This window comes from Haliotis rubra, unplaced genomic scaffold (assembly GCF_003918875.1).
Source record: "Haliotis rubra isolate DU_JTF1 unplaced genomic scaffold, ASM391887v1 Scf2089, whole genome shotgun sequence".
Classification (NCBI taxonomy): domain Eukaryota; kingdom Metazoa; phylum Mollusca; class Gastropoda; order Lepetellida; family Haliotidae; genus Haliotis; species Haliotis rubra.
Genome location: NW_025766102.1, coordinates 1 through 25,119, shown reverse-complemented (window position 1 = coordinate 25,119; position 25,119 = coordinate 1). Strand labels below are relative to the sequence as shown.

Sequence of the window (25,119 nt, the reverse complement as noted above, 5' to 3'; positions counted from 1 at the left end):
TTATTATAACGTTTATAGTCCCAACGAAACATTATCCAAGAGCGTTAATGTTTTTATAATGCCAGTTTGGGGCTAGCAGTGATTATGCTTTGGGCCCTATGGAGACATTTGTTGTTGTTTTCAAAGGGAAGCCACTAAATACTAAAGTCACTTTCCTCCGAGCCCATGAAATATACGTGTTAAATGGGCTGCAGTACATTACCCTATCAATTAAAAAATTTCAGCAAAGTGTCAACTTTAACTTGGCAGGAACATGCAACCAATAACATTAAAACACAACATCACACGTTCTTATATGTACAATGTATTTATTGTAGAATAGGACCATATATCTATATGTACAATCATGTATTACGAAATTCAACCATTTAGATATTCTTTCATTAAAAACACAGTAAATGTGAATTTCAACTGTTGCAAATAAACTCTAAACTGAATTTGAAATTAAAATTATGCAATATTTGGTTGCCAATGTTCTTTCAAACAAGGTATATCTACTTAATCAAGAAGGGAATATTGTACTTAATAGTAGGCTCTTTGAGTAGCCCTTCCGATGAGTGCCGAGTGAGTCGAGGTGAGGTGAGGTGAAATTGGTCTTAACGTCGTGCTTGAGAATATTTCGCTCATATGACGACATGCGTGTGTATGTGTATGGGCGGCTGCTTGTACTAGCCCAGACTTAAGCTGGTGATAAAATAAGGGAAGATGATAACTTTTAAACTTCTTGCAACACAGCCTGCAAAGTTAGGTTGTCCATTTAGGACTGATTGTGAATGTAAAACATAAAATCATACAAATCTGTACACAATCTTAATATAACTTCATTAACAGATATTTTAGATATCCATGAAGTGAACTGTACATTGGATTTTAATTTCCATAATTTCTACTCATGTACTTTATTACATGTTAAATTATTAGGCAGATATTGTTGAAATAGCTACTTTACTTATGCCTGCACCAACTGGAATCAAGTCTGTAAATCTGTCTTCATAACTGCCAACGCAAACATGGTATGTAGACAGTTTTGATAAAAGTTTCTTCATATCTCTTAGAGTGGAGAAAAATGCAGGTAAACCAATTCAGAATTCATGATTTGGGCCAAAGTCACGTCGATGTGCATATATTGCTGCTGTAAAGGATGGCTTGATGACTACTGAAAGCTGGACTGAGCCTACGTCAGTCATAAAACTGCACAATGGTAATGTTTTCACGCTTGTTTCTTGCAATTGTAAAATTGCCTAGCTCATCTACATGCTGAAACAGCTCCTTTTTTAATGTTAAATATTGCTGGTATCGCAGGATGCCATCAACAAATTCATCTACATTGTTGTCCGGATGATACTGGGGAATTGTGTAAAAAAAAAACCAAAGAATTCATCAGCCAAACAACTACATGTATAAGAATCTGTCGCTTCTTCCAGGCATGGGGTATCTGTGGGTTCATCGGTGAGGTCAATGAAGAATGACTTCCATGCTTTGTCCCACAGTGCATCTCTTGAACTGAAAAAAAAGATATACAATATTAATATTAAAAAAAAATTGAAGTGTTCTAAATAGTTGTTAAAATTATGCAATAGTTGGTTGCCAATGTTCTTTCAAACAAGGTCTAGTTACTTACTCAATATGGGAATATTGTACTTAATAATTTACACTATACCGTTGTTTTTACATAAGAAAAGAAACAATATTAATATTTGATTATACAATTGCTTTGATATTTTAAACTTATTTCTGCAGGTACCAGATATACAAATACCAATGAAATAAATAAATACCAATAACTACAAAATATCAACACAAAATTAGTTTAAATTACTCATTTTTTTTCAAAGACATCATTTGTGAATTTCTTACTTCCATTATTACTTACCTGCAATCGTCAAGAACAGTTGATTGAACTGATGAATAAGAATGTCAGAGAGAGAGGAAGAACTGACACCTTGTTGTCTCGGACCCTCTCTGAGCAGCTGTTGAGTAGCCCTTCCCGCGACTGCGGATGAAAACTTTTTTCCTGGGCATCTGCCAAACAAATGATAATATATTATATAAATAGTGTAATGATATAAAGTGTTGATTCATTGTTCCATAAAGTCAGGCTGCTGGTACTGTATAATAATATATAGCAATATAACTCTAACTTCAGTAGGAAGAATAATGATAACAGAAAAATATATGAATTGTTACATGATAAATAAGGACCTTTTCCACAAACATAATCATCAAAATGAACAATAATGGAAATATGTACATTTTTTCAAACGATTAGGTGAATGAGACTTTTGTAGAATGATTTAAATATATATTCGCGTTATATTAACGAACAAAATGAATGTTATGTCGTCTGCTACATGATAATTGAAATGTTCAGTATACGACGCAAATATGGGTTTACGCCAAAAATCATAAAAAATAAAATACCGATCGTAGCCATATAAAAAGTGTACCACGCAAAAGAGGAAATCGCCGTGAATGTTCACATGTTTATTTCAAAAATGCTAGTAATAAGCTGTTCTTGTGAAAGCGTGCGAAAATCAAGTGTTGTGGAGTAAATATTTCGGAAAACATCATATTTTGTCGCATTTCACGAGCCAAAATAAGCAATGACGCGACCGCCACAGACTTATAAATGCCCCTATACCAATCTTTATCTTATTTTCTTTCATTACACCCCGGTAACTAAGGATTTGTATCGAGAATTAGAATCCGTTATTGAAAATCAAAATCGGGACTTTCGCCGATTTTACACCTCCGCCATTGTTCTCACAGAACGACGAGCACACATGGCAGTATTTATCAAATACAAGGACAAATATATGCTTTAGCACCCCTAATACACCGCTAATGCACTGTTGCAAATATAAGTATATGCATGAGAATACATGAAAAAAATCAAATCTTACCTTTGCAATGAAAATACGCGAAATCGATGACTGAAGTCAACACACGTTTTCGCCAGCTTCCGGATAGGCTGCGCAGGGCAAGCCGTAGCGCTGATGGTTTTGCGCACTGGCTAGAGGGCCGTCCCTCTATTATTATGGTCTCTGGTCTGTGGTTGTTTCACGTCAAAGTAAGCAGTATTCTGTGTGTAGCTGTGTGTAGCACTGGGCATGTAAATATCCAGGTCAGACAAACCAGCAGTGGACATAATTAGCAGGATCCCATCTAGGTACGGCTGCACGGAGTCCACCATGCTGCTTATCACAGTCAGGCCGCGATAATCAGAACAGTTCCATAAAGAATGTTTTGGATGATGAAACTGCAGTAGCGTTACTTCCCTTTCACTTGTCTGAGAGAGACGAAAGAACATTGATGTCAAGCTATGACGTCATTCTATTATTTACATGTCACAGTATTGTTGACATAATGTTATTGGTTTGTACCAAAAATAAAATTACTTTTATTGACTAAACCGACATGGTTTGGCTTTTAGAAGCTTCTTTCATTTGGTAATTACATAATAAAACAATATGGACTGGTGAATTCGGTCAGTACCTGTGTTGACTTCATCACCAGTCTATAATTGTATAATATGGCCGCTGTATTTACAGATGGATTAATAAAAGAAAATCAAGAACAATTAACTAATCCATTACCAATAATTGACGTCCGGGGTCGGAGACATCCTCGATAATCTCCAGGGTATACGTTCCGATAAATCTCCACTATACCCTGGATGCGTCTCAGGCTCAAACCAATGATTTTATTACCTCCCTTGGTTGGCTTTTCATCCAATCAGGTGTCAAGCTGAGCATACCAATCACAACTCACTGTCGCTTTTAAATTATCTAACCGTTTAAACTTGTGCAACACAATAATATATTGTTGCAGAGGTGCTCTGAAAGAGGTAGAAGGAGTTCTTGCATATATTTTTTTTAAGATTTCAGACCGGTCAATTTTTCTGTATGTTTTCCCCCCAAATCTGAGTCGCACTGAGAACAAACTTTCGCGGCTGCGATAGCTATCTTTGTTGAAACTGGCAAGCTCGGTTGCGGCAGCAAAGGGAGGTAATAAAATTATCAGCTCGAGCCATAGATGCATCCAGGGTATAGTGGAGACTTATCGAATCTATACCCTGGAGATTATCGAGGATGCGTCAGAGACTGAACCATCGGATTAATGAATCAACAATTGACGTGTTAATATAGTAAACAAGATTGGTAACAGCATGAGTCTAACGCGGCCTGACTGCAGTTAGTTACCTTAACCTATAGCATGCTTGTGCAGTGTTTTAAGTACCCAGGGCATGGGGTAACCATGGGGTTCAAGTGTTCGCTCGTCACGCCGAAGCCCAGGTTCGATTCCCCACATGGTTACAATGTGTGAAGCCCATTTCAGGTGTTCCCTGCTGTGATATTACTGTAATATTGCTAAAGGCGGCATAAAACTAAACTCACTCACTCTAAGTAGCCACTTCAACACATAGCAGTGTGTTGTTCCAAGTCCCGGATCAGTTAATAATAATCCACAGCCCACTTATCAACATGTACACCTACATAAACGGTGGACACACGAACACGTGCGTACACCTAGTTGCGGGTATAGTAACGTGCAGTATCATTGGACAAAACACTGTGACTATGTGTCCCAGTTCACCCAGCTGCAAATGGGTACCTTGTGAGGATGAGGCTGTGTGATAACTCACTGCGCCTAAAAGGCTGCATGAGCTGAATACTCCCCAGGGAGTTGAGTTGGTTAAAAGAATGCCAGAAAAAAAGACATCTGTTGATCAAGGGAACACTCAAGCACCTTGAGCATGTACTAGCTGTGTGGATATGTGCACTAAATAAATATCCTATCAAATATAACAATGTGAAAAATGATTTGGGGCCCACATGTACAGGATCATTTTGTTTATCTCACACTGATTTTAAATAAAACTGTTGTACCTCATGTTGTCTAAATAGATAGGTATGACTCTACATACTTAAGTTACAAATCAAAACAAAACCATTTCAAGTGGAAATACACCTGGGACATGTGTCTAAGAAAGCAGACAAACCAGTGATCAATATAATGAGCAACACACCATGAAATCAGGATACAGTAACACACCATGAAACAATGTACAACATCTATGGTTGCTAGGCAAGAACTGTGCCACCCTGGAACCCTCACAGAGGTGAAACCTGGAAGGAAACAACTTACTTCAGATTCATGCAGAGCGGCATGAAGGACGCCAAGATGGCCACAGTCTCCCCGGTCAGTCCCACCTGCCACAAACTGGGAACAGAAACATATACAGGACACTCACACAAACAAATAATCTCCCCATAAAGAGTTTAACAAATAATGAGAAGAACATGCAAGCAAATACAGTCTTAATAGTGTTCAACAGTCTTAATAGTGTTCAACAGTCTTAATAGTGTTCAACAGTCTTCAATAGTGTTCAACAGTCTTAATATTCTTTTCAGTGTGTTCAACAGTCTTAACAGTGTTCAACAGTCTTGACAGTGTTCAACAGTCTTAACAGTGTTCAACAGTCTTAATAGTGTTCAACAGTCTTAACAGTGTTCAACAGTCTTACAAGTGTTCAACGGTCTTAATAGTGTTCAACAGTCTTAATAGTGTTCAACAGTCTTAATAGTCTTCAACGGTCTTAATAGTGTTCAACAGTCTTAACAGTGTTCAACAGTCTTAAGAGTGTTCAACAGTCTTAACAGTGTTCAACAGTCTTAACAGTGTTCAACAGTCTTAAGAGTGTTCAAAAGTCTTAACAGTGTTCAACAGTCTTAACAGTGTTCAACCGTCTTACTAGTGTTCAACCGTCTTACTAGTGTTCAACAGTCTTGACAGTGTTCAACAGTCTTAATAGTGTTCAACAGTCTTCAATAGTGTTCAACAGTCTTAATAGTGTTCAACAGTCTTAATAGTGTTCAACAGTCTTAACAGTGTTCAACAGTTTTGATAGTGTTCAACCGTCTTACTAGTGTTCAACAGTCTTAATAGTGTTCAACAGTCTTAATAGTGTTCAACCGTCTTACAAGTGTTCAACAGTCTTCAATAGTGTTCAACGAGTCTTGATAGTGTTCAACAGTCTTAACAGTGTTCAACAGTCTTGACAGTGTTCAACAGTCTTAACAGTGTTCAAAAGTCTTAACAGTGTTCAACAGTCTTAATAGTGTTCAACAGTCTTAACAGTGTTCAACAGTCTTACTGTTCAACCGTCTTACTAGTGTTCAACAGTCTTCAATAGTGTTCAACAGTCTTAATAGTGTTCAACAGTCTTAACAGTGTTCAACAGTCTTGACAGTGTTCAACAGTCTTAACAGTGTTCAACAGTCTTGACAGTGTTCAACAGTCTTAACAGTGTTCAACAGTCTTAACAGTGTTCAATCGTTTTACAAGTGTTCAACCGTCTTACTAGTTTTCAACAGTCTTCAATAGTGTTCAACAGTCTTAATAGTGTTCAACAGTCTTAATAGTGTTCAACCATCTTACAAGTGTTCAACAGTCTTCAATAGTGTTCAATGATCTTAATAGTGCTCAACAGTCTTAACAGTGTTCAACAGTCTTGACAGTGTTCAACAGTCTTAACAGTGTTCAACAGTCTTAATAGTGTTCAACAGTCTTAACAGTGTTCAACCGTCTTACAAGTGTTCATCCGTCTTACTAGTGTTCAACAGTCTTCAATAGTGTTCAACAGGCTTAATAGTGTTCAACAGTCTTAATAGTGTTCAACAGTCTTAATAATGTTCAACCGTCTTACAAGTGTTCAACAGTCTTCAATAGTGTTCAACGATCTTAATAGTGTTCAACAGTCTTAACAGTGTTCAACAGTCTTGACAGTGTTCAACAGTCTTAACAGTGTTCAACAGTCTTAATAGTGTTCAACAGTCTTAACAGTGTTCAACAGTCTTACAAGTGTTCAACCGTCTTACTAGTGTTCAACAGTCTTCAATAGTGTTCAACAGTCTTAATAGTGTTCAACAGTCTTAATAGTGTTCAACAGTCTTAATAGTGTTCAACCGTCTTACAAGTGTTCAACAGTCTTCAATAGTGTTCAACGATCTTAATAGTGTTCAACAGTCTTAACAATAACAGTGTTCAACAGTCTTGACAGTGTTCAACAGTCTTAACAGTGTTCAACAGTCTTAATAGTGTTCAACAGTCTTAACAGTGTTCAACCGTCTTACAAGTGTTCAACCGTCTTACTAGTGTTCAACAGTCTTCAATAGTGTTCAACAGGCTTAATAGTGTTCAACAGTCTTAATAGTGTTCAACAGTCTTCATAGTGTTCAACCGTCTTACAAGTGTTCAACAGTCTTCAATAGTGTTCAACGATCTTAATAGTGTTCAACAGTCTTAACAGTGTTCAACAGTCTTGACAGTGTTCAACAGTCTTAACAGTGTTCAACAGTCTTAATAGTGTTCAACAGTCTTAACAGTGTTCAACCGTCTTACAAGTGTTCAACCGTCTTACTAGTGTTCAACAGTCTTCAATAGTGTTCAACAGTCTTAATAGTGTTCAACAGTCTTCAATAGTGTTCAACAGTCTTAATAGTGTTCAACAGTCTTAATAGTGTTCAACAGTCTTAATAGTGTTCAACAGTAAGCCTGGAAGAGCTATAATGCTGATATGAAAGACATAAGATAACATTTCCAAGATTCATATACCAACACAGAATCAATGGAATTACATTCAAACCAGCTTACTTACTTTGTACATAAAGTTTAGGGGGGACATGCTTCTCCACAAAAATAACAATCACAGCCCCCCTTAGCCATAAATTATGAATGGTCCTTTAGTCACCAGCTCCATGGTGACAGCTATTTGATAACACATTTTCCAATTTCAGTAAAATGTTTAAATAACCAACTCACTTGATTGTATGTAGCCTCTCCATGGCCGGCCAGCACTGTTTGAATATGTTCATCATACACTCGTCAACCTTCCAACCTGGAAACAGAAACCATGGGTTACTTCCCTTGTCCCATGCAGCCTCCTTCATACACACCCTGCATTAGAGCTTGCTAACATGACATCTACTGACGGGCTACTCTCCCCATCAACTGTACATACAGCCTGTTATTTTAGTGTCCATGTATACTAATGAATTCACTCTATTTCCCGGTCATGTTAACATATATGAATGTATATTTCAGTAACAGTGTCCACATATACCCACCACGATTGTATATTTCAGTGACAGTGTCCACATATACCCACCACGGATGTATATTTCAGTGACAGTGTTCACATACACCCACCACAGATGTATATTTCAGTGATAGTGTCCACATATACCCACCACAGATGTATATTTCAGTGAGTGTCCACATATACCCACCACAGATGTATATTTCAGTGACAGTGTCCACATATACCCACCACAGATGTATATTTCAGTGACAGTTTTCACATATACCCACCACAGATGTATATTTCAATGACAGTGTTCACATATACCCACCACAGATGTATATTTCAGTGACATATACCCACCACAGATGTCCACATATACCCACCACAGATGTATATTTCAGTGACAGTGTTCACATATACCCACCACAGATGTATATTTCAGTGACAGTGTCCACATATACCCACCACAGATGTATATTTCAGTGACCACCACAGATGTATATTTCAGTGACAGTGTTCACATATACCCACCACGGATGTATATTTCAATGACCAGTGTCCACATATGACAGTGTCCACACCACCACTTAATGTATATTTCAGTGACAGTGTCCAGCTTGTCAGGGTTGTCCATCTCCACCTGTATCGATGGCTTGAAGTACTCAAACTTGTCCTTCACAGTGTACGTCTTGGGAGGAGGCTCCACTGGCTCTGGTAGCAAGCAATCAGGAATTCAGTGACAGTTACACAACCTTTTTTGTTTGTTTTTTGTACTGCACTTAGCAATATTCCACTCATATCACAGCGGTCCGTAAATATTCGAGTCTGGACCTGACAATCCAGTGATTGGCATCACGAGCAACAATCCATGCAATCAGGACATGATGACATGTGTCAACCAAGTCAGTCTGACCACTCCATGTATTTAGTCGCCTCTTATGACAAGCTGCTGCGGAACAACATCACTACACAGCATCCCTCCATGTCCAGTAAAACATGGCTTTAATATGCTGTTAAATGAATGTTAATAATGTTAACTGAAATGTCATTGTCAGTTGAAATGATGTTGGTTTTATCAACTGGTTTCAATTGGAATTTTTGAAAATGAAAATGAATTAATTGATCATTAAGGCTGATGCCAAAAATTAATAGGAACAAGCTTCTTGTATGATTCAATACATAAAGGCATGATACATGATTCAAACGGAGAAGACCTCATATTCGATTCAACAGATGTAAACCTCAAGGACACCCTTAGTTTTGAACACTGTGTACTTAATAACACATCATATTCAACCCTTATTTGAGGACTGGTAGTTTAAAGGTATAAAAAAGGAAAAAGCAACAACACAATATGATCATAAATATATGAAATAAGATTTAAATAAGACTTTATAAAATAATTAAATGACTAAGCATACACAATCAAAAACCACACTAAAAGAAGGAAAAAAAAGTAATGATTGAAAATAACTGAAAACAGCCCCTTGGACAAGCGATGCGATCTGCATCCCTGATGGTCCTCAAACAAACAGATAAAGAAAGTAATAGAACTGGGTTTTCTCTTTAATACTAGAAATAAGCAGATGAGAAGAAACGAAAAGAAACAAATAAACGTTTACCACCATCCTCGTCTAACAAAGGTTCCGGGTCTGGTTCCGGGGCACTGACTTGTTTGTTTTTATCCCTTCCCTTCTCTGGTTTACCTTCCGCAACCTGACTGGGAGATGGCGCCGGCGGCCGCGGGCGTGGAACTATCTGTGGGACAAATGTCATGTCTTGCCTATGACACAACTCAGCAAAGTCGGACTGGAACAGCCCGGAGCAGTTGTATGGCTCTGAAACAAACATGAGTCCAATACTTTGTGATCCTGTTGCAGTCAAGATTGAAAAAATTAACTTGAGGACCAAACCTGTCACTAAGAGATTTCCTTCCCTCCTCCATTGTCATATGAGTAGACAATGGGAATGTTTTCATATATAGTATCCATAAGGAGAATTGAATCCAGGACTCAACGATTAGGCTATTTTTACTGCAAGCTGGACATAATACATCAGTAATAATGGATATGAATAACCTCTGATATATTATACCAAACACAAATTGGATTTGGTCCTGTTGTGAAGAGGCAATCAATGTTCTGCTTCTGTCTCAGAGATGCTTAAAACTAAAAGGACATGATTCGTCAAGCTCCAGGTCTGAAATCTAATTAAAGTTATCCATCAAGTTGCTAACCTGTCGAACAGTATTCAGTCAAAATTATCAAATTACAATAAACATATCTTGAAACTACTTATATTATCTTAAATTGATAAATATAAAACAATTAAAAAAAACATATCAATATAACCAGTAAACACAAAAGCACCTGTTTACTAATTTTGACCAACATAACAGCAAAAGGAAATTATCTTCAAATTTCTAATATAGAAAAGGAGGTGATTCTCAGGTCCACTTCTGAATTCTGATTAAAGACAATGATCAAGTTGTTAATATGTCCAACTTTCTTCTCCATATAAGGATATTATGTACCTCTTTCTACAAACCTTCATTGTTATCTTGATGTCAAGGAGAGCATCTCAAAATAAATTCAGGTTTTCCATAATACTGAACATGTGGAGTGTCAGTGTTAAGCAAAGGTAATGATACTATTGATAGCATGATCGGGTTTGAGAAGCTATGCTTAGCCCTAAATAACAATACTAAAATTATAACTTTCTGTCTGTCTGACCTATGTCAGTCACCAATTCTAAATCCTATTTACAGAGCCAAAAGGTATTGCTATTATTACAAACCTGGGGTTTTGTTGGAATCCTCGTCTTGGGCATCTTGACTTGATGATGACTGGTTCTTGTCTTTGCCTAAAGTCTTGTCACCCTTGCGACCCATTTTGATTCTTGCTGCGATGCTGAAATAATAAAAATCATGATAATAGTGGAATGAATCATTCTAACTCAATATAACAGTCTGTTTGACACAAAGTAAGGCGAAACCTGACACTTGCATAATAGTCAAAATTCCAAATCATCTCGGTTTCGTGTTTTGTGCCTTATGAGAATTTTGAAAACACTAGACACCAGACAACATGGGATATTTGATAACTTTTAATACTATGCAGCATACATCTGGCGACTGGTGGTGACATGTTGGCTATATCTGCTTGTCAATTGCCGTCGTTAATAACAGATCTGATTTCATGAAATGTAATGCCGAAATTCGAAAGGATGATGACATGATTAACTGCAATTTCTCAACAGATGGCCAACACTGTCTAGCCTGACATACACGAGAATATTATGCCGTCATCTGTCGAAAATATCATATGCATACAAACAAACATGACACACATAATATGAGGAAACTACTTCGTTCACTGCTTTCCTCCTCTTTCCATCTGCAACCATTTGTAAACAATCGTTCACCGAATTGCATTTACCGGAAGTAAGCGGAGTAGAAATAGTTCATCTATATTAATCCAGTGCTCCGCTTTTGGACTTGTACCAGAGACATCCATATCGTTCCAAAGATCAAAACAATGTACGATCATCCTTGAAGATAAACTGACATGTTAGAGAGCCATCTCAAAATAGAGATATTATTACTACGCCAAGTGATTAGCGAGCCTAGCAACTGAATAAGAGTGGTCTCCCTTGGCACACATTTCAAACACGGGCGCAGTCTTTTCTATGCCACGTTTCACGGTTTGGTTCGCGTTTTTTATATCTTAAACACAAAGGGAATCAGTGTGAATAAGAAAATGACTGAATAAATTAAAAGATTAACAGACACGTAAAATTAATGACGTATATGTAACAAGTGAGGGCTGCAACATATATAGACCTGTTCAAGTCTGCCAGGTCCATAGCTGAGGATGCTATTGATATTGTTATGATATTTCTTTAGTGTTATATATATCAATGAAAAATGGAGAAAAAAACATTTGTAAACTTTTGGTTTTTTTCTGCCCATATAACTAAGAATAAGGCCCTTGTGACATTTTGTCACGGCCCATTTGACTTTCACTACGGCCCATTTGACTTTTTCATCAACCTATACTTGGCACTTCTCGGCCCTTTTGCCCATTTAACTAGATTCCATGTAACAATGTAAAAATGATTTAGTTCCGAGTAGTAAATGTTCCGGTTCGGAATAAATGCCGTGAAATAGAGAATGGATGACACGAATAAAAAATCCGCACATACGGCAAATATTCCATCGAACAGGTACAAATACCATAGGCCTAATCTATTCCAGTCATTATTGAATGCAAAATGGACTCATCCAACTTGTCAACATCCGGGATGTCTACTAACTTCAACTTGGTTACATACTGACTGTAACCTGGCTACAGACTGAATGTAACTTAACATGTTGACTGTAATTTGATTACTAACTTAACTTGGTTACATGTTGACTGTAACCTGGATACTGACTGACTAATTAACTTGGTTACATGTTGACTGTAACCTGGATACTGACTGACTAATTAACTTGGTTACATGTTGACTGTAACCTGGATACTGACTGTAACTTGGTTACATGTTGACTGTAACATGGATACTAACTGTAACTTATTTACATGTTCACTAACCTGGCTACTGACTAACAGTAACTTGATTATATATTAACTGTAACTTTGCCACTGACTGTAACTTGCTTACATATTGACTGTAACCTGGATACTGACTGACTGTAACTTGGTTACATGTTTACTAACCTGGATACTGACTGTAACTTAAATTGGTTACATATTGACTCTAATCTGGCTACTGATTGTAACTTTGTTACATATTGACTGTAACCTGGCTACTGACTAACTGTAACTTGGTTGCATATTGACTGTAATCTGGCTACTGACTGTAACTGTGTTACATATTGACTGTAACCTGGCTACTGACTGTAACTTTGTTACATATTGACTGTAACCTGGCTACTGACTGTAACTTGGTTACATATTGACTGTAACCTGGCTACTGACTGTAACTTGGTTACATATTGACTGTAACCTGGCTACTGACTAACTGTAACTTGGTTGCATATTGACTGTTACCTGGCTACTGACTGTAACCTGGTTACATATTGACTGTAACCTGGCTACTGACTGACTGTAACTTGGTTACATATTGACTGTAACCTGGCTACTGACTGTAACCTGGTTACATATTGACTGTAATCTGATAAATGAAGGTAACTTGGTTACATATTGGCTGTAACCTGATTAATGAAGGTAACTTGGTTACATGTTGACTGTAACCTGTTTACTGACTGTAACTTTGTTACATATTGACTGTAACCTGGCTACTGACTGTAACTTGGTTACATATTGGCTGTAATCTGGCTACTGACTGTACCCTGGTTACATATTGGCTGTAATCTGGCTACTGACTGTAACCTGGTTACATATTGACTGTAACCTGGCTACTGACTGTAACATGGTTACATATTGACTGTAACCTGATTAATGAAGGTAACTTGGTTACATAATGACTGTGAACTCTTTTTAACACAAGATTCATTTAGAATCATCAGTTCGCATTCTGAGGAATCTATTTTCATAAAAAATGTAAGGAACTTTCACACATGATAATTGCTCCTTGATAGCCACATGATTTGTTCCATATGGAACAAATACCGTAGGAAAAATCCTATTTTATTTTCTGTTCCCCACGCGCCCCAATTTTTAGACCACCCCAACAAACAAAACCTTCTTTTAGACACTTTAGGATGTGTGTGAAAGTTCCTATTTACCCGGAATAAATTCTCTGTACACGGAACGAAATAATTGTTCCGCATGCACTATTACAGAAACAAATATTGGAATGAAAAGTTCCAACGGAACCTTTACTATGGGGAAACAAATCTTTTTTTACAACAATACACAATTATGTTCATAACTGACGCTCCAAGGATGTTACTGTGTATCTAGCTCGTTGAAAAATGTGAATTTGCAAAAGAATAATTCTGCTTTGCCTCCATCTAATAAAGTATAATTAGTTCCAAACAAAGCACCCATTTACCAAACATACCCAGAGTATAGTCCGACACTAACACATAGTTCCATACAAATATAAAGTCTTCGAATACGCCGCTTCGAGCAATATTCCAGCAACATCACGGCGGGGGACACCAGAAATGGGTTTCACACATTGTACCCATATGGGGAATCGATCGAACCCGCGTCGTCGATGTAACGAGCAAACGCTTTAACCAGAGGGCTATTCCAACGTCCCAAATTCGAATACATAGTCCCACACCACCTAAAACGCATTGTTCCACACAACAAATATAAAGTCCGACACTACAAATAAATCGTTCCACACAACAAATATAAAGTCCGACACTACAAACAAATCGTTCCACACAACAAATATAAAGTCCGACACTACAAACAAATCGTTCCACACAACAAATATAAAGTCCGACACTACAAATAAATCGTTCCACACAACAAATATAAAGTCCGACACTACAAACAAATCGTTCCACACAACAAATATAAAGTCCGACACTACAAACAAATCGTTCCACACAACAAATATAAAGTCCGACACTACAAATAAATCGTTCCACACAACAAATATAAAGTCCGACACTACAAACAAATCGTTCCACACAACAAATATAAAGTCCGACACTACAAATAAATCGTTCCACACAACAAATATAAAGTCCGACACTACAAATAAATCGTTCCACACAACAAATATAAAGTCCGACACAACGAATAAATCGTTCCACACAACAAATATAAAGTCCGACACTACAAACAAATCGTTCCACACAACAAATATAAAGTCCGACACAACGAATAAATTGTTCCACACAACAAATATAAAGTCCTACACAACGAATAAATCGTTCCACACAACAAATATAAGGTCCGACACTACAAATAAATCGTTCCACACAACAAATATAAAGTCCGACACTACAAACAAATCGTTCCACACAACAAATATAAAGTCCGACACAACGAATAAATTGTTCCACACAACAAATATAAAGTCCGACACAACGAATAAATCGTTCCACACATCAAATATAAAGTCCGACACTACAAATAAATTGTTCCACACAACAAATATAAAGTCCGACACTACAAATAAATCGTTCCACACAACAAATATAAAGTCCGACACTACAAACAAATCGTTCCACACAACAAATATAAAGTCCGACACTACAAACAAATCGTTCCACACAACAAATATAAAGTCCGACACTACAAACAAATCGTTCCACACAACAAATATAAGGTCCGACACTACAAACAAATCGTTCCACACAACAAATATAAAGTCCGACACTACAAATATATCGTTCCACACAACAAATATAAGGTCCGACACTACAAATAAATCGCTCCACACAACAAATATAAAGTCCGACACTACCAATAAATCGTTCCACACAACAAATATAAAGTCCGACACTACAAATAAATCGTTCCACACAACAAATATAAAGTCCGACACTACGAATAAATCCTTTCACACAACAAATATAAAGTCAGATCGACCTCACGAATATATAAACTCACGGGCGAAAGAAACGTCACCTCGCTTGCTTAACATGTCACAAAACAACAAACTCAGACATTGCAAATTTAACAATCATATGTGGAAAAGTAATGGATTTACAACATTCTGAATGATGAAAGTGTAAACTACAGACATGAATAATCAGTTATTGTACGATAAAAGATTAAAAAATCATTTTGTAGACGTTTCTTTCGCCCGTGAGTTTATACTCATGCCAATAATGGTTGTCACCACCTTCAATTTTTTTTATTGGGGTGGGGGTTTTAGGTGGGGGGTTGAGGGGGGTGACAACCATTATTGGCATGAGTATATATACGTGAGGTCGATCGGACTTTATATTTGTTGTGTGAAACAATATATTCGTAGTGTCGGACTTTATATTTGTTGTGTGAAACAATTTATTCGTAATGTCGGACTTTATATTTGCTTATGTTTGTTAGTGGCTTCAGTTCGTCACAATAAATGCTTATATCATTGTAATCATACATTCAAACTTGAATAATTACTTTGTGTAGTAAAAGGTCATAGCCTGAGTGTTTCAAATGTCGATACATTTATCAATTCTGTAAAATACAAATATTTGAGTATTTGTGAAAGTAATCTTCGTATTATGATATATTTAAGTGGTACTTAGAAGATGTGATATCATACATGCTTAAGGGTAGTCACAAATATTAAGTTCCCTTTTCTTTCAGTGCGCCTCAAATATCCAGCAAAGTATGTGGTAACATCAAGGTTTCCCTGGAGTGTAAAGCCAAGATGAAACCCACAAGCCAATGGTAACCGTGCCTTCGTCTTTCGATGATTACATTTCTTGATTAATTCCGATCGTTAAGTATAAAATGGATGTCAGAATCAACATGTTTAAGCCGCCAGTGTCTGGGAATATTCCAACCATTCACCTAAATACGTCTGTTTGGACAGATTAATACTGCGGTTTTTAACACCTACCCCAAGAGCGCGAGCTGGCGATATCCCCCCTCCTCATCTTTAGCTCCCTTCTTCTTGAATCTCTTGGCGGCGATCGAGAGACTACTGAGACCCATTTCGGCGATATTGTCGATGAAACTGACGCGTCTCCCTCCCTCCATGTCAGCGGTCGGGCCTATATTTCACCTAGCTGTCACCGTGGTATGCAGGGTGGATTGTGTCTAAAGCCACCCTTCTCTGTCCGAGCTCTATGACTGTCAGACCGGCTGAATGCCTAGTGTATCAAAGACCCACTGCCGGACCTTCATACACAGTGAGGCCTTTTACAGACAGTGAGGCCTTTTACAGACAGTGAGGTCTTTTACACATATCAAAGGTTCGAGCGACACAACTTCGGGCTGGTAGAATAGGCATGTTTGTTTTGTTTGTTTGTTGTTTAGAGTCTTACTTAGCAATATTAAAGCTAAACTGCCTGGCACATTAAAGTATACACTTGAAAACTGGATTTGAGAATAAACAAACAATCAAACACACAAACAAATAAACAAACAAACAAATAAATAAATAAATAAATAACGTTGCCAGGAAATACAAGACTGAAAACAATCGTCAAAACGCTTACCAAAAAACAAGGGGCGGTGGGGTAACCTAGTGGTTAAAGAGCCAAAGACCCGGGTTCGATTGCCCACAAGGGTACAATGTGAAGCTCTTTTCTGGTGTCCTGGCCGTGATATTTCTGGAATATTGCTAAAAGCGGAACCATACTCACTCACTCACTCACTAACAACACCTGTGATGCCTGTATCAAACACGCCAACATCGATCAACTATTTCTTGTGCATTTCATTTCAGCCCCCATTGCGTGCGTGCGTGCGTGTGTGCGTATGTGCACTTGTGAGGACTAATGTCGGTTGAGCCTACAACATGGATACCCGGCTCAGACATCGTATTCGACTCCGTGGCGATCATGCAATGGTTGTATCCCCTCAAGGTCGAGTGTGGGGCGGTGGGGTAGCCTAGTGGTTAAAGCGTTCGCTCGTCACACCGAAGACCCGGGTTCGATTCCCCACATGGATGTAATGTGTGAAGCCCATTTCTGTTGTCCCCCGCCGTGATATTGCTGGAATATTGCTTAAAGCGGCGTAAAACTAAACTCACTCACTCACTCAATCAAAGTCGAGTGACACACACGGAAACAACAAGGACCATCTTATAACTTATTTTGGTGTGACGCGTCCGGGAATCGAACCAGAGACCTTCCGCTATCGGGGCACACACTCAGACCACAAGGCAACGGAGACAGTCTTAGTGAGTGAGTTTAAATTTATGCCCCTTTTAGCAATTTCACAGCGGGGAACACCAGAAATGGGCTTCATACATTGTACCCTTGTGCGTCTTCGGCGTGACGAGCGAGCGCTTTAATCACGGCAAGTTAATGAATCAGGTGACCAGACCATCATAGTGCCCTAACGGCGTGGATTGTCGCTCATAATATCAATCACCGGATAGTCTCGTCTAAGACTCGACTTGAATATCTGCTGTCATATAACTGCAATATGGCAGAGTGTAACGTTAAACAACAAACAACCTATATTCTGGTAGTCCCCCTTTAACGCTTTGCTTCCACCCGCTCTTTGAGCGGTTCCCTCAAGTCAGTAAGCGTTCCATAGATTATACAACTAACATGTACGGGGTGTTTACGTCCACTCCAAGGCCTGCACATGTTAACGACAATGTAGATATCCCGCTCCATTTGCCGTAAATGAATCTGCTTGTTCCGTTTTGAATAGCAAGTGGAATCAATGGAACGGTATCAATAGCCCCTGTAAGCAGCTGAACCCGACTGTATCCCTCAGACTTTGTGTCGCTTTGTGTGAAGTCGACACAGCTATAATCAGCCACTTGACGTCGGAACAATTAACCATGTCCTCTGTTTCTACAAAAGGTGTTTGCCTGCGAACTGACGACATACAGGCCATTACGGTGGGTCAAAAGATGTTTATATGTATATATTTATACGCCTTCATATATACTCCCCATCAAAAGTTTCGACTCACTAGTGTACATGTAGCCACATGTTACCCCAAGCAATCTTATATTCTTTTGAAAAAGCTTGATGATTGTAGCAGAATTACTTGGGCATCTTATATAAGAATATTGTTAAACACGTATGGATTTGGTTTTGTGTGGGTAAGCCAAAAAGTTGGTAGCGTAAATGATTTTGTATTTATGTTTAAACAAAGACTTGTAGATTCTGCAAAGCAAAATATGTTTAGCAAAATAAATGAATCAGCACATTTATCTTATTACAAATCATTAAAGTCATTACTGAATGTTGAATACTAAATTTCTAATGTACATCTAAAGGAATATCGCCGTTATTTATGCTTATTACGTATTCAACAATTGCCTCTCCTATGTAACGTAAGATGTCAAGATGACAGTGGGTTAAGCAAAATATGTAAAATGTGTAACCGCGATAATTTTGAGGATGAATTGCATTTTGTACTTGTCTGTGATGCATATGCAAATTTAAGAAGCAAATACCTACCAGAATTTAATTGTCCATCTGTTTTAAGCAAATATCATAGTTGTTAACATGCAAAGATAAGAATTTACTCATAAAAATTTCATTATTTATTAAACATGCAATATCAAAAAGGAATTCTATCCAATGTTAGAAGAGACATGTATATATATACCTATGTATATGTTTAAACCATATTGTCTATATATCATATACCACTTTGCATTTATTGTACACGGGCCAATGGCCTATATACCGAAATAAATTATTCTTCTATTCTTACTTTAGGTAACTGTTCTAAACTAAATTTTGCAAAAATTCCATACTGTTTAACGGTGCTGTTTATACATGAACTGATGTATTGTAAAACAAATTCATAACGTTGAAAAGATTATTATCATGTGTTTAATAAATGATGAAACTCTGTTAAAAATGGCGAATTCTTATCAAAACTTTACACCAAAACGCAGCTGTTCACATGCACGATATTTGCATATACTTTTCAGCAGTTTGATGCATGATCCTCGTGCAGTTAATCTGCTTAGGGTTTGCAGTTGTTTTCCTCAAGTTAGTGGAGAAATTCATCTTCGTTGTAACCATATATATATACATAACATATAGTTATGTTTTAAGTGAGTCTAAACTTTTGATGGGTAGTATATTTAGAGGTGTCGAGGACAGAATTAGTATCAGTGAAACCTCGATAATCCAGCCCTCCTATTTCGCTCCTGGTGAACTCGACTGGTTAAACAGATGTCGCAATTATACTCATGCCAATAATGGTTGTCACCCCTTTAATTCTTTTAATTGGAGAGGGGGTGTGGGGTGTGGGTGTGGGGGTTTGGGGTGGGGAGGGGGTGACAACCATTATTGGCATGAGTATATTTAATCATATTTGTGGGGTTTTGTCGTGTTTGTTTTATTTATTTTTTTACGCCGCACTCAGCAAAATTCTGAACCAGACAGTCCTGTGATTGATATCATGGGCATCGTTCAACGCAAGTGGGATACACTAACCATAGGCGGGTCGGGGGCGGGGTGGGTGTTGGGGGTGGGTATTTTTTGCTGTGGTGCGCATCTTTAGAATAGTATATTAAACTTCACAAGATTGATGATTGATCTCAATAAATCAATTATATTTTAAATAAAAAAGTATAGAGCTTAAAAAACAGAACATTCATTGATGTATTCATCCGCAGCACACGCGTTAGTGATCGTGCATTTACAAGGTTGTCGGTATCCAGTCATCGAAGGTGGATTCCTTGGACAGCATGGCCCTAACTGTGTGGCGTGGGTTCCCTGTTTCTTAAATTGTTTTGCCATCAATCACTTTTTCAGGCATTGATATTATCGATATTTCAGCTTCTCAATATAATGCTACATCGATATCGGCCATGGCCAACTCCATTCGTGACCAACTCGTGTTATTCCGGGACAAGCAGAATAGCGACTCGTGCCCTCTGGAAGGATTTCATATTGGCGTAGGAACATCAGAACTACTTCAAACAGGAACGACAACTCTATTCTTGTTTGATTACAATGGTACTTAATATCACCGAAGTACTCATACATTGTATTGTTGTTTTTGTTTTTGCTTATATATTTTAAAGAATTAAACCTCCTTGGTACAACTTAAAGAAAGAGAATAACATATTTGTTAAAGACATATTCTGGCGTAATTATTACCAGATTTTCCCCTTATATTTTCAATTTTATTTCTGGAAAGGGTTTAATAATGAGAAATGGGATTTGTTTTATTGGATATGCAAATAATTTATAAAAAGCAGAAACTCAAAAATAACGTTTGTAATATTTCTTAAACTGAACATACGCGTAACCTTGCTGTCATACCCCAAGTGGAATTTTAAATGAATTCGATGAAAAATATATGAATGACCAAAAAGGTCAGACTAAAATATTCCCAGAGAATTAAAATGTCTGCCCAATGTTAAAGATTAAAGTTGATGAGTTACATACAGATATAATATTATTGTTTTGAAAGTCGTAGCGATCTATAATTACATTTTAAAAACTGTTAGAAGCGCACGAACAATCACCACAAGCCCGCAGAAATACACTCATTTGGACCGTTATGTAAAAAACTCACGTGCGTGTATTTGAATCTCTCACCTTCAATCGCATGATTCTGATAAAAAAAACTTCCCATTAGATAGCACAATTCTGTTAGCTACGTTCTTAATACTTTCAATAAGGCGATAAATATTTTCATGATTTTTAAACAATAACATAATGCAAAAACGATTTATGTAGTTCGGATTATTTTTATCAAAGCATCGCAACCATTACGCGCTTTCTGATTGGTCTGTGGTATTTTCGCACATAACAAGCATCGAGACAGGGACGTCTTCTTGGAGGTTACGGAAAGGGCGAGTGGTGACACGTTTCAGTCCTAACTACAGCCCGTTTTGTCTGTGAATGAGGCCGATGAATTACAAAACAACTCATAATCGTAAAGAACGGTACGGGTCAAGGAATACTCTGTATAACCAATAATATCTGCGTTTTGTTATTTTATACCCATCACTGAAACAAGTTGTTTGAGAAACTATCATGCTGTTATGTGGACAAGTTGACATGTTTAGCGGATGGGGCAATAACGTAAGGAGGACTAGCCCGAACAAGCACTTTTAAGTAATTTGTCAGTACATCGTTCTCTCTTCTAGACAAACGGACCGCAAGTTTAACACGAAAACAGTGGAGTTAGAAATGTTTTCTTCCGACTACCCAAGCATCGCCAGTGTGTGGAGCTCAACACTCCAAGAACGCACACCTATCCCAGGGAGAGTTGCCTCACCTGCTCTAATCAGGTTCCGCTATCTGCTAGCGTCCTACCCAATGTCCAGGGTTTAGCTAAACGTTCACAACCTTGCCATGCACTCATTCGGGCCAACTCGCCAGAGTGACTTGTCGTGATACAATTCAAATAATGTTCAAAATACCCCTGAACATGAAGTGGGTCTTAAGCATGCTTGTCGTAAGAGACGACTGTTGAGATTTGAGGGTAGCTAGGTCAAACGCGGTGACATTATTTATGCATGTCTTCTTATTGCAGTTTAGAAGATCGGTGCTCGTAATGTCCATCACTGGATGGAGTGGTCCAGACTGGAGCATTTACTGCCGTCACAAAGCCTATAATTGGTAAGTGCGGCGTTAAACACCAAACAAAAGATTTCAAAATTGATACATTACTGACATCACAGATCCCATTCTTGTGTCAAGGTCATTTAGGGCCCGTAAGTAGGTCACGGCACTTTGCGAGACTTTAGTACTTCCGGTGAAAAACAAGGTTTTACGGCAATGTCGATAGCACTGTTACAAGGGGTATATTCAAGCAGCCAAGGGTGGTAGTACACTTGGTCCAGTCTAGTGAAGTCATATATTGCGGTCGCGCAATATGGAACCAGAACTGGTTCTTGTATACATGCATGTCGCCGGAAATCTATTACCGGAAGTTGCGCCTCGCGTTCAGAGCGAGTGCATGGATAGTGTCTTTTGACGTAGTCTGCAATATTTCACATGTCATCGTATCCCATTTGCGTAGATTGATGTTCATGCTGTTGATTACTGGATTGTCTGGTCCAAACTCGATTATTTACAGACAGCCGCCATATAGCTGGGATATTGCTGAGTGCGGCGTAAAACTCACTCACTCACTCACTTATACATCACTAAACACTGCCCTTCATCTTCGACAACTTACCCCAGCTTTGTCCACATCATGTTGGGCTTCTCGCCAGATGCCATCACGATATTGAGTAATCCCACTCCTGATAGTAAAGCCAGGTGTTGCTATCCTCCGATTATCTGGTAACAATAACCTCCAGACAGATATCGGATATTCTCTCAACCGCATGTACACCAGCGTATCATAAGCATGTGACGTGTGTGAAGACTCTATAGCGTCACGTGTTCAATAGAACATCCAGGTAAGGATTTTACTCTGTGATTATCTCCTACTGAGCCTCGTTGGACATTCCATCGATCCGACGCCACGAGAAGTATGTTGAAAGGGTGTCTCTAAATACGCGTAATTGACCCTGTGACCTAAGGAAATGCTAGCATTTATGCATTTTGTCAAGAATTAAGTATTCCTGCACGTGGTCCAAGAGGCTAGAGTGCCTAGCAATGAGAGTCAAACGCCCAGTATTCCTTCACACGTGGTCCAAGAGGCTAGGGTGCCTAGTAATGAGAGTCAAAGGTCAAGTATTCCTTCACACGTGGTCCAAGAGGCTAGGGTGCCTAGTAATGAGAGTCAAAGGTCCAGTATTCCTTCACACGTGGTCCAAGAGGCTGGTACTCCTTCACGGGTGCCTAGTAATGAGAGTCAAAGGTCCCTTCAGTATTCCTTCACACGTGGTCCAAGAGGCTAGGGTGCCTAGTAATGAGAGTCAAAGGTCAAGTATTCCTTCACACGTGGTCCAAGAGGCTAGGGTGCCTAGTAATGAGAGTCAAAGGTCCAGTATTCCTTCACACGTGGTCCAAGAGGCTAGGGTGCCTAGTAATGAGATGATTCCTCAAAGGTCCAGTATTCCTTCAGACAGGTGGTCCAAGAGGCCAGGGTGCCTAGTAATGAGAGTCAAAGGTCCAGTATTCCTTCACACGTGGTCCCAAGAGGCCAGGGTGCCTAGTAATGAGACTCAAAGGTCCACACGTATTCCTTCACATGTGGTCCAAGAGGCCAGGGTGCCTAGTAATGAGAGTCAAAGGTCCAGTATTCCTTCACATGTGGTCCAAGAGGCTAGGGTGCCTAGTAATGAGACTCAAAGGTCCAGTATTCCTTCACACGTGGTCCAAGAGGCTAGGGTGCCTAGTAATGAGAGTCAAAGGTCAAGTATTCCTTCACACGTGGTCCAAGAAGCTAGGGTGCCTAGTAATGAGAGTCAAAGGTCCAGTATTCCTTCACACGTGGTCCAAGAGGCTAGGGTGCCTAGTAATGAGAGTCAATGGTCAAGTATTCCTTCACACGTGGTCCAAGAGGCTAGGGTGCCTAGTAATGAGACTCAAAGGTCCAGTATTCCTTCACACGTGGTCCAAGAGGCTAGTACTGCCTAGTCAATGAGAGTCAAAGGTCCAGTATTCCTTCACGTGGTCCAAGAGGCTAGGGTGCCTAGTAATGAGAGTCAAAGGTCCAGTATTCCTTCACACGTGGTCAAAGAGGCTAGGGTGCCTAAGTAATGAGAGTCAAAGGTCCAGTATTCCTTCACACGTGGTCCAAGGAGGCTAGGGTGCCTAGTAATGAGAGTCAAAGGTCCAGTATTCCTTCACACGTGGTCCACGAGGCTAGGGTGCCTAGTAATGAGACTCAAAGGTCCAGTATTCCTTCACACGTGGTCCAAGAGGCTAGGGTGCCTAGTAATGAGACTCAAAGGTCCAGTATTCCTTCACACGTGGTCCACGAGGCCAGGGTGCCTAGTAATGAGAGTCAAAGGTCCAGTATTCCTTCACATGTGGTCCAAGAGGCTAGGGTGCCTAGTAATGAGACTCAAAGGTCCAGTATTCCTTCACACGTGGTCCAAGAGGCTAGGGTGCCTAGTAATGAGAGTCAAAGGTCCAGTATTCCTTCACACGTGGTCCAAGAGGCTAGGGTGCCTAGTAATGAGAGTCAAAGGTCCAGTATTCCTTCACACGTGGTCCAAGAGGCTAGGGTGCCTAGTAATGAGGAGTCAAAGGTCCAGTATTCCTTCACGTGGTCCAAGAGGCTAGGGTGCCTAGTAATGAGAGTCAAAGGTCCAGTATTCCTTCACGTGGTCCAAGAGGCTAGGGTGCCTAGTAATGAGGGAGTCAAAGGTCCAGTATTCCTGCACGTGGTCCAAGAGGCTAGGGTACCTGGTAAGGGGGCTCAACGGTCCAGTATTCCTTCACGTGTGGTCCAAGAGGCTAGGGTGCCTAGTAATGAGAAGTCAAAGGTCCAGTATTCCTTCACGTGGTCAAGAGGCTAGAATTTGCCTGGTAATGAGAGTCAACATTCAGAAGTATTCCTGCAGAAGTGAGTTCACAGAGCCCGCGTACCTTC

At 39.0% G+C, this 25,119-nt stretch overlaps 1 protein-coding gene across 1 annotated transcript in view; it reads right to left on the bottom strand.

Annotated features, from left to right (window-relative positions):
- LOC124276390 (leucine-rich repeat-containing protein 71-like) overlaps positions 1 to 22,865 on the bottom strand; it is a 38,949-nt gene extending 16,084 nt beyond the window's left edge. Inside the window, exons 1-7 of the mRNA XM_046712032.1 lie at positions 22,807 to 22,865; positions 10,883 to 10,995; positions 9,793 to 9,924; positions 8,685 to 8,797; positions 8,090 to 8,101; positions 7,825 to 7,901; positions 5,149 to 5,223 (exon numbers count right to left, since the gene is read on the bottom strand). Of these exons, the coding sequence (XP_046567988.1) occupies positions 5,149 to 5,223; positions 7,825 to 7,901; positions 8,090 to 8,101; positions 8,685 to 8,797; positions 9,793 to 9,924; positions 10,883 to 10,995; positions 22,807 to 22,850 (566 nt within the window). The 5' untranslated portion in view covers positions 22,851 to 22,865. The remainder of the gene's footprint in view (positions 1 to 5,148; positions 5,224 to 7,824; positions 7,902 to 8,089; positions 8,102 to 8,684; positions 8,798 to 9,792; positions 9,925 to 10,882; positions 10,996 to 22,806) is intronic.
- Between the last annotated feature and the right edge of the window lie 2,254 nt (positions 22,866 to 25,119).